At 49.0% G+C, this 10166-nt stretch overlaps 1 protein-coding gene across 2 annotated transcripts; it reads left to right on the plus strand.

Moving 5' to 3' along the window:
- Positions 1 to 1216: 1216 nt before the first annotated feature.
- ALDH2 (aldehyde dehydrogenase 2 family member) lies at positions 1217 to 10007 on the plus strand. 2 transcript variants are annotated; one of them, XM_062504699.1, is made up of 13 exons: positions 1217 to 1342; positions 2417 to 2521; positions 3537 to 3677; positions 3883 to 3962; positions 4322 to 4433; positions 4840 to 4968; positions 5431 to 5544; positions 5853 to 5955; positions 6575 to 6759; positions 7064 to 7228; positions 8215 to 8372; positions 9054 to 9168; positions 9395 to 10007. In XM_062504699.1, exons 1-13 carry the CDS (start codon positions 1220 to 1222, stop codon positions 9425 to 9427), a joined length of 1563 nt encoding a protein of 520 aa, XP_062360683.1. In that variant the 5' UTR covers positions 1217 to 1219; the 3' UTR covers positions 9428 to 10007. The 2 variants fall into 2 exon arrangements, with proteins under 2 accessions (XP_062360683.1, XP_062360684.1); XM_062504700.1 differs by lacking the exon at positions 3537 to 3677.
- Positions 10008 to 10166: the final 159 nt, after the last annotated feature.

Genomic DNA, 10166 nt, shown 5'->3' on the forward strand with positions numbered 1-10166 from the left:
AAGGGATACGGGGGACAAGGATGAGGGGGGCTGAGATCAGGCACAAGAGGATTTCTTTTCAGCTGATCCGAGAAACACACGGCCTAATCCGTGTCCTGCTGGATAACCTCGGGCGGGCGTTTTGCCTTCTTTGGGCTGTGCTGTTCCTCCCTGCACAACCGGGCTGATACTCCCCTCTGCTGAGAGAAATGCCTGGAAAGTGCAAATGCAGGGATCTCCAGCAAGACTTTCAGCGATCTGGCTCGTCCAGGACAGCGGGTGAAACTATTCCTGAACTCACGTGTTCTACAATTTTTCTGTCCCCTTTAATAAACTCTGTCACCCTTCACAGACTCCCCACTGAATCTCTTACATGGGGTAACACCACAGGTATTTTTTTTTTCCAGAGTTAAAAATATCTTTGTATTTTTTGTCTGTGGCTTCCTTAGCGATGGTGGTGATAACCTGAGCACACCTCTGTTCCCTGCATGTGAATCTGCACTTGGATATGCTAAAGTTGCACAAGGCATCTAAAACAAACCAGAAAAAAAGCCCTTTAGCCATTGTTGGGAGCGATTTCTCAAAGCCTCTCATTTGTATTCTCCAAGAAACTCCCCGTTGTGAAAGTACTTCCCTGCCTTTGTTCCACTGCCCCTACACACCGGAGGGTTTTTCTGAGTGCCTGGGTGGACGGTAATGGTGGCACTTCCGTGGAACCAGGAGTCCAGGTCCCCAGATTCTCCCTCATCACCTTCCCGCAAAAGTAACCAGCTCAGAGGAGATGTTTCTGGGTTTTTTTTCCCCCTCTTTTTTTTCCTAGCTGTTGCCTGCAATGAGGGACAAAATTCCCTGAGCATGGACCAGGAGACGGAAGAGATGGGACAGAGACTAGGACAGGGACAGTCAGCGCCCGTGCTGGACACGGATGTGACTGACATCCCTGGTGCACCAAACCAAGCCTGATTTGAACTGAACTGAGCTGTGCCGAGCCCAAGCTGATCCCAACGGGCCCATGCTGAGCCGAGCTGCTCGAACCGAGCTGGATCCAGTCTATTCCATACGAACCAAGGACGCCGAGCTGGCTCTACTCGCGCCGTGCGGCTGAGCGCAGCACCGAGCCGAGCCAAAGCGAGCCGAGGTGGGCGGTGCCGAGCGGGGCCGGGCCGGGCCGGGCCGGGCCGGGGAGGCGGAGCGGGGCTGTCCCGAGCTGCGAGCCCGGCCCGGCCCAGCTGAGCTCAGCATGTTGCGGGCGGCGGTGCGCGGCTCCCGGCTCTGCCCGGCCCTGCTCCGGGCTCCCTTCTCGGCCGCCGCCGCCTCCCCCATCCCGGCGCCCAACCCTCGCCCCGACATCGCCTACAACAAGGTAGAGTCGCGCTGGGAGCCCGGGGCAGCGGGGCTGGGCCGGGGGGTTCGGGGCTCCCGTGTCCGCCGATCGAGCCCGGTGAGCGGCTGGGCCAGCCCGGGGTGACGCCGAGTCCGGAGCAGCCGGGGATTCGGGCCCAAAGCCTTGGAAAAGAGCAGCTCTGGGTGCAGCCGCAGGTGCGGGGAACAGGGCGTGTGTCCCATGGCCACCGGGCTCTGTCCCCTTCCCCTCGGGGGGCTCAGCAACCCCGCATGGGTGCGAACAACCTAAGGAAAAAAATTCTGGGAAAGGGCACGGGAAGGGAGGGAAAGGTGCTTGGCTGGTTATCTGCAGAGACCGGACCCTTGTTCCAGGAAAACCCAGTGGGATTACCTGTGCAAGGTGCTGCTGGAAGGCAGAGTTCCAAGGCACCCGGCCACTCCTTCCGCCGTGGCCGTGCCCAGGCTCTTGGTGTTTGTCTGAGTGTTCAGCAACTTCTTGGCGAGCACCACGGTCTTTGCACTCCCATTCCCTTGCCACAGACCTGGAAAAAAAAATTACCCTTAGAAAGAAAGATTTGGTAAAAAGCTGCTGTTAGCGCCTGGTTCTGATGCATGAGGATCCTAAAACTGGTTAATCTGGGAAATAATAGAATCACTTAGGTTGGAAAAGACCCTTAAGACTCATAAGACCATAAGAAATGCTGTAAAAGCTCTGGTGCTCTGGACAAAATCAACTCACTGTATTGTCAGTGCCTGAAGCATTTTCCCACTCTTCAGTCTCCCGAGCTTCCCAGTGTCCCTGAACAGCAACAGCCAGGCTTCCAGGTTTTGCAAGGACCTACCAAGATGGGAACCTTTTCCAATTCATGTGCTGCTTGCTGAGTTGTGAATTCTTTTATTCAATCGGGCTGTGTTGTGTACTTTTAGGCTAAAGTATCTCCTTCATTTTGCTGCAGGTTTGGAGCCCACACAAGTCAAGTTAAGCCCTTTTAATTAACCAGGCTCCTTAGATGCCATCAAAGCACTAAAGCTCCCTCTGATTCCCCTGGGATCTGGCTTGAAGGCTCAGCCCTGCTTGGCTTTTTCCTTGCAGATTTTCATAAATAACGAATGGCACGATGCAGTCAGCAAGAAAACCTTCCCTACCATCAACCCAGCCACGGGAGAAGTCATCTGCCAGGTGGCTGAGGGCGATAAGGTAAATGTTGTTGGGATGAGATGGGTTTGTTCTCCATGAGAGCAGATCCAGAGGGAGGCACCACCCCATGTCTCACCTGGGCAGCTCCATGTTTGCAGCGGTGTCTGATCTATGCAAATACTACGTCAAGTGTTGCCTGTGTCCTTTCTTGACTACTGCTTTTAAAAAAAAAAAGAAATGCTGGGGAATAAAGTCATGTAATCATCGCCTGCCTTATGCAAGGCCCTCCTGGGTGTCTGTGGCAGAGCTGAGGTGGTGTTTCCCAGCAATTCTGGGTTTTTCCTACAGTCTAGAAACTTGTGTGTGTTCCCCAAGGGAGGAGTGAGTGAGGGAAACCCTTTGTTGTTTGCTTCTCTGTGGCAACCTGGCTTGTCCTGGCGAGACCATTGCAGCAAGCCAGGACAGAGAACCAAGTAGGAACCAGCAAATGCCCTGACAGGACAAAATCATGGATCAGAGACAGCTTGGTCAAGGAAAAAACTCCTTTAGACTGGATTCTGAAAAAGTGAAAAAGTACACTTCCAGAGCTTTTTCCATGCCTTGTTCTAGGATGCAAATATTAACCCAGCAGGTGACATTGCAGAAATAACCTGATGATATTTGCAGTCTGTGTAGCTGAAATAACAGAGGGTGAGCACAGGCAGAGGCTGTGGCTGCACAGCTGTTGCACCCATCTGCTCCACTGCCATTCCTGCCCCTTGCTCCTCAGGGATGCAGCCTGGGTGGCAAAGCTGTGACCTCACAGTGTTTGTGCTGAGCTTGGTGCTTATGGGGAAGGAAAGTGGCCCAGGGCTGTACCCATGTGCTCTCCTGCCCTGGGATTTAGGAGTGCCTTGCAGTGGGGCAGCAGCCAAGGCTGCAGGTTCTTCCCCCAAAAGCCTGGCAGGAGCAGCCTCTTGTGCTGTCTGGCTGCAGGCTGTTTTCTCCTGGAGAGCAGGGAGAGCTTTTGCTGTTTGTAGAGAGGGAGTGGGGGCCGGTTGTTCCTTTCTCACCCTTTGCCTGGGCTCCCCCGCAGGCAGATGTGGACAAGGCAGTGAAGGCAGCCAAGGCAGCGTTCCAGCTGGGCTCTCCCTGGAGGAGGATGGATGCATCTCACCGGGGGAAGCTGCTGAACCGTCTGGCTGACCTGATCGAGAGGGACCGCGCCTACCTGGCCGTGAGTGCAGGGACTGGGAATCAGGGGGGGTTGTGTCCTTTGGGTGGGCTGGGGACAGACTCCCAAAAGGGTGGGGAAGCACTTTTGGGAAGCTGAGAGCAAAAGGTCAACGTGCAGGATGGATTCAGGCTGCAAACTGAGAACTGACTCAAGTCTACATGCGACTTCCCCCTGGGTCTACAGGAAACCTCTCTGTCTTCTGCAGGCCCTGGAAACTCTGGATAATGGCAAACCCTATGCCATCTCCTACCTGGTGGATTTGGACATGGTGGTCAAGTGTCTCAGGTGGGTTTGGAGGTCACAGCTGGAACTGAATCTCTGCAGGTTCAGCTACCTCCAAATTCAGGTGCCGTGGGATCTGGATCTGACTGATGGCTTCATACCAGACACTTTGGGTTTTCTTTTTGCTGTAATTCCTCTGACTTCCCAAAGTCAAACAAATGGTGGTGATCTGTTACAGCATAGAAATTGCAATTGGAGACACAAATCTTTCTATTTACTGTCCATTCTTTAAATCACCTGTTTCAGAAATACCTGCACTGAGCTGTGTCTGAAGTGACTGAAAAAGAGGAAGCCTCTCTTATTTTCTGTTGGCAGCAGACTTGTTATTTTAATTCCAGTGACCAAATTGTTATTGTTTCCAGATACTTCGCAGGCTGGTCGGATAAATTCCACGGCAAAACCATTCCTTTAGATGGAGACTTCTTCTGCTACACACGCCATGAGCCCGTGGGAGTCTGTGGACAAATCATCCCGGTGAGTTCAAGTGTAACAGCAGTTCCTGCAGCCTTGCAAGAATTCAGTGTTACAGTGTAAGTTCCCCTCTGTTGTCAACCACTGCTTCCTCCCTGGGGTAAACAAAGCTGGGCTTGCCCCAGATGGGAGGGCTCTTACTTCACTGGGGGAGTGCAGAACTGCCTGTTGAAGGTTTACTTTGTACCTGCTGATTAAAAAAAAAAAAGGGCTTTAAGACCATTTTTAGGCATTACCTGACTCAGAACCACAATTAAGTTTAAACTACTACCTAGAATTAACCCCAAAATTTTGTGTGATGAGGAAAAAATCCAAGACTCTTACCTATTTGAGCAGAACTCACTGGTTAATTACTGACTAAGCAGAAACGTTTCAAGTTCACACGAGCAAATCCCTCCTTGTTTTTCAGTGGAACTTCCCACTGTTGATGCAAGCATGGAAATTGGGGCCTGCCCTGGCCACTGGGAATGTGGTTGTGATGAAAGTGGCAGAGCAAACCCCCCTGAGTGCTCTCTACGTGGCCAGTCTGATCAAAGAGGTGAGGACAAGGCCAGGATTCCATCACTGCTGGAGACAGGAGCAGGGAGGGGCTGTCTGTAGGAAGGCTGAGTTGTCCTGGGTCTCTCAACAGCTGATTTAGCTAAAAAAAAAATCCCTTGTTCATATAAATGTGTGTGCAGATGATGTAAGTCTTGGTTTGGGAATGACTCTGAGGTTTGATCAGATAATGAACTTCAGGGTGATCAGAAAGAGAACATATATCTGTATCTCTATGTGTATAAACACCTTCCAATTGTGCTTGGGATGTGGGGTGGGAAGAGGAATTGTCCTGGTTATTGCAAACACCATGGGAATAAAGCACTGGGAAATCAAAGGAGGAATGAAAGGAGCAAAGGCTGTTGCTGGTGGGAGGCCTCCTGAGCATCACAAAGAGAGGAGGGGAGTGCAGCTTTGGTTTGTAAAAGGAATAAGGTTGCTGTGTCCTGCTGGGAATTGCCAGGCTGGATTCCCCCCGGGCGTGGTGAACATCATCCCTGGTTACGGGCCCACGGCAGGGGCTGCCATCTCCTCCCACATGGACATTGACAAAGTGGCCTTCACCGGCTCCACGGAGGTAAGGGAGCGTTTCAGCCCTTGGGACCAGGGAGTATCTCACAGCTGGATAAAACACTGGAGGTGCTTTGCCTTCTGCACCTCGTTAAAGCTGATCCCAGGGTGGGATATTTGCATTACATAAGACTCTGTTGCTCTGAAGGTTTCCTGTTGCTTCCCTTGAGCTGCTTCCTACTGGAGGTGAAAACTGAGCAGCCTTAAAGCCCTGACAATGAGGGGATTAACAGTAAATGCTGACTGAGATGTAAACCCAGAGCCCTCTTGCTGATGTGGGAGTTAATTCCAACACCTGCTCTGCTCTCCCTGCAGGTTGGACACCTGATCCAAAAGGCTGCAGCAGAAAGTAACCTCAAGAGGGTGACCCTGGAGCTTGGAGGGAAGAGCCCAAATATCATCATGTCTGATGCAGACAGTGAGTAGCTGCTGGGCAATGTTTGATCTGTGCCTTTTACCTTGGCTTCTTCCAAGGAGAGCTGGAGGGGAAAGGAAAAGGAAGGAAAGTTCTCCTGTGTGGGGCTCTAACCCTGACACCACCACTCTGTGCCTCCTGCTGTAGCTGCTGCTTTTGTGTATCAGCATTTCTCCACTTCCACTTTTTTTCCCAGTGATGGGTAGTTCAGTTATCAACAAAAAATAATTGTTTCAGTGTCGTGCTCCAGTTTTATTTCTCTTGGAGCACACCACTCTTTTCTCCTATGAAGTCCTGCTTCCCTCATCCCTTGCATATAAACTCATTTTTGGCCTTGATGAGCCAACACATGCTTTTATATGGCAGTTAAGTGAAGAAAAGAAATAGTCCTTAATACCTGGTAATTTCCAATGAGAACTGTAACCTGCCTTAGGTTGGATATTTTTCTCTAGACTGGAGTGCTTTAATAAAGATTTAAGTCTCCTGCCCTACCAGCACATGGTAAATGTCAACGGAAAGGACTTTGTATCCCCAGCAGTCTCTGTGATAACTGTCCTTTGAAAAGAAGTCACAGGCTCTAGTTAGGTTTATTTGCTTATTTGTTTTGTCTCTCTCTTCCTAGTGGACTGGGCTGTGGATCAAGCCCACTTTGCCCTGTTCTTCAACCAAGGGCAGTGCTGCTGTGCTGGCTCCAGGACCTACGTGCAGGAGGATGTTTACAACGAGTTTGTGGAGAGGAGTGTGGAGAAGGCCAAGGCCAGGGTGGTTGGAAACCCCTTCGACTTCAAAACTGAGCAGGGGCCTCAGGTAAGAGCAGGAAATGCCCTGAGCTGTTATCTCATGAACCAGTCCCAATCTTGGGTCACTGTGTAGATTAGAATGGGAGTATCCTCGGGTCTATTGATTAACCTAATGTGAACCGGTGCAGGAGGGAGGAGCTCATTAACCATTCAGATCATTCCAAAACTTGATGCTGCCCTTCAGAAACAATCATTTCCCTTTGGAGATTGCTTGGCAGCCTGTTGAAACAAGGAATTGCTGGAGCACAGCAGGTAGGAAGGGGGAACCTTTTTCCAGGTGGAGCTGACGAGTGTCCCCTCCTGGCTCTTAGGTGGATGAGGAGCAGTTCAAGAAGATCCTGGGCTACATCAGCACCGGGCAGAGGGAGGGAGCCAAGCTGCTGTGTGGTGGCAACCCCGCTGCAGACAGGGGCTACTTCATCCAGCCCACCGTGTTTGGGGATGTGCAGGACAACATGACCATTGCCAGGGAGGAGGTGAGTCCTGCAGCACCTCCTGGTTGGCTCCTTCCCACCTCGTTGTAAGATGTAACTAAAAGTATTTGTTCTAATACTGTTTGCTAAAACTAAATGGAGCAGTGGTTTTTATTTTTTTATTACTTTTTTTTTGGGGGGGGATATCTTTTGTTAATGAGCTTTATTTATTTTATATTATTATTTTAAAATATTATTTTATAATGTTAATGAGATTTATTACATGATTAATAAATTTCCATCATTTTTATTTGCTGTTTTACTTAGGGGGAGGAGCTAAGCATTCTTACTTCGATATAATTCAAGATTTAAAATACTATAAGCAGCTTTTTAAACTTAGATTTCTAGAGGAAACCTAAATTTATCTATATTACTACTAAGCTCTTAGAAGAAAACTACATCTTTTTATAAGATTGCTACTTTAACAGATTTACACCTATCACTTCAGGAGGACTGCAACTACCATTTAATCAGACTGCTACCAACACTGACTGACACGGTGTCAGGTTATATTGTGACTCTGTCAGGGCTTTTGTACTACTACATTTTATTTTAATTTTCCTATTAAGTTATAGAGTTTATTTATTTATACATACAAGTAAAAACCTGTTATTCCCATCTTCATATCTTTGCCTAAAAGTCCCTTAATTTCAAAATTATAATAATTCAGGGGGAAAAAAAGCTTATATTTTCCATTCCTTAAAAAGCTCCTGCCTTCTTTAACAAACACCTATCTTTCAAACCAAGACAGTGGCATTTTTCCGCCCCCCCTCTTGCAGCAAAAATCCCAGGTTTACAAGCACTGGCTGTTTATGAGCTGTGAAACTGGAAGTTTCTCAGTGTTACATGATCTTCCCTTCAGGTTACACCCTGGGCCCTTTGTCACAGGGGAAGTGACACTGAATTTCACACCCTGTGGGATTTCAGTGATCCGTTCACCCAAATTTTTTTTATTTTTTTTTTCCCTTTGCTCTGCTTGGATTTTGCAGATCTTTGGGCCGGTCATGCAGATCCTGAAATTCAAAACCATCGAGGAGGTGATCGAGAGAGCCAACGACTCCAAGTACGGCCTGGCAGCCGCGGTGTTCACCAAGGACCTGGACAAAGCCAACTTTGTGTCACAGAGCCTGCGGGCTGGGACAGTCTGGTGAGCCTGCACTGCCTCCCACAACTGCTGGGAGCTTCCCTGGCTGCTGCCTTGGCTCACTGGGATTGTTCTTGGATAGTGCAGCTCTCCTGTGGGTTTAATGTTAATGTGGACTTTGCTCAGACCTTCAGTAATGGGAATTTGGTAAAGTTTAGGTGTATTTTTTTGTATTTATTCGTTTAGGCTGGAGCATCTCTTCTATGAGAGTGGTTATCTGGGAGTGTTCAGCCTGGAGAAGGCTCCAAGGAGACCTTAAAGTCCCTTCCAGTGCCTAAAGGGGCTCCAAGAGAACTGGAGAGGGGATGGAGTGACAGGACACAGGGAATGGCTTCCCACTGCCAAAGGGCAGGGATAGATGGGATATTGGGAAGGAATTCCTCCCTGTGAGGGTGGGGAGGCCCTGGCACAGGGTGCCCAGAGAAGATGTGGGTGCCCCTGGATCCCTGGAAGTCACAGCAAGCTGGACACTTATCCCTGGGATAAAGAGAGATGTGGGTGGATTCCATGATGTTCCGTGTCCTGCCTGATAAATGCCAGTGTTGATTAATCCTGCTGGCTGAGGGAATGGCCAAACCCAGGAATCCTGCCCAGAAATTCCACCCAGAAGAGCTCAGGTATCCCTGTGCTGCCAGAGGGCTCTTCCCTGAGCTGCAGGTGTTTCATTCTCACTTTCCATTCCAGGATAAACTGCTATGATGTGTTTGGTGCCCAGGCTCCCTTTGGTGGCTACAAAGCCTCTGGGAATGGGAGGGAGCTGGGAGAGTACGGCCTGGAGGCCTACGTGGAGGTGAAAAATGTGAGTAGCCCTGGGTCCAAGGCCTTCCCAACCCTCTGGTGCAGCTCCAAATTGTCTTTGTGCCACAGGCATGGGCTGGGCTGAGAGTTAAAAGCAAACTGGGGCAAAACTGTGCCCCAAACCTTGAGCTCCCCCCTGTCCCTGAGCTTTCCCAGTCTCCAAACCTGTCCCTGACTGGCACACAGGAAAAAAAACCTATCTTGTAATTTTTTTTTTTTTTCCCTAGGTGACAATCAAAATTCCACAGAAAAACTCGTAAAGGACAGCAACCTTCTCCCAAGAATTTGAAAATAATTATGCAGCTTCATGACATGCGAAGGAGAGCTCAACACACAATATTTAGTATGCAAAAATATGTAACTCTGCATTAAGAAGTATTTTTTAGGTGTTTAAAGGAGCTTTTGTTAAAAAAAGAAACAAACCTACTTGGCTTTATCTTTTTAAAATACCAAATACAGCTGGCTGAGCACTAACAAGATGGGTGCTTACTTTGGGTACCTTTTGGGTATTACATGGGTGCAATCACCCATAGAAGAGGGGTGTGATCTTTACATCTCTATCGGATAAATAAGCTTATTTTTCCCAAGAAATCATTTAAATGCTTGTTTAGCCTAGGAGGATTTATATAATAGAAAATAACCATTGTGTATTAGCTGACAGAATTAGGTCTATATCCCTTGTCCTATAAACCATGTTTCTCTTCTGTGAGCAAAGTGAACTGAGTTCAGTGTGTACCTGGGCCCGGAGTCAGCGTGAAATCCGTGAGGAAAAAGGTGTTTTGTTCTGTCCTGCGCGTTGTAGCCACTCCAAATAAACATTTCTTGTCTCAGTACAGTCAACACTACTTTCGTAGGAGGTTTGTGCCAGTGAACCCAAGCGCACACGGATTCCTGCATCCGTTATTTTTAAGGATTTTCTCTGACTTTCTGCCCTGCTCGCTGTCCTTGTGTTGCCTTGATGATACAGGGAAAACTATAGAGCTGGGACCTGGCCCCAGT

The sequence above is a fragment of the Cinclus cinclus genome, chromosome 17, assembly GCF_963662255.1.
Source record: "Cinclus cinclus chromosome 17, bCinCin1.1, whole genome shotgun sequence".
In the NCBI taxonomy this organism is placed as follows: Eukaryota; Metazoa; Chordata; class Aves; order Passeriformes; family Cinclidae; genus Cinclus; species Cinclus cinclus.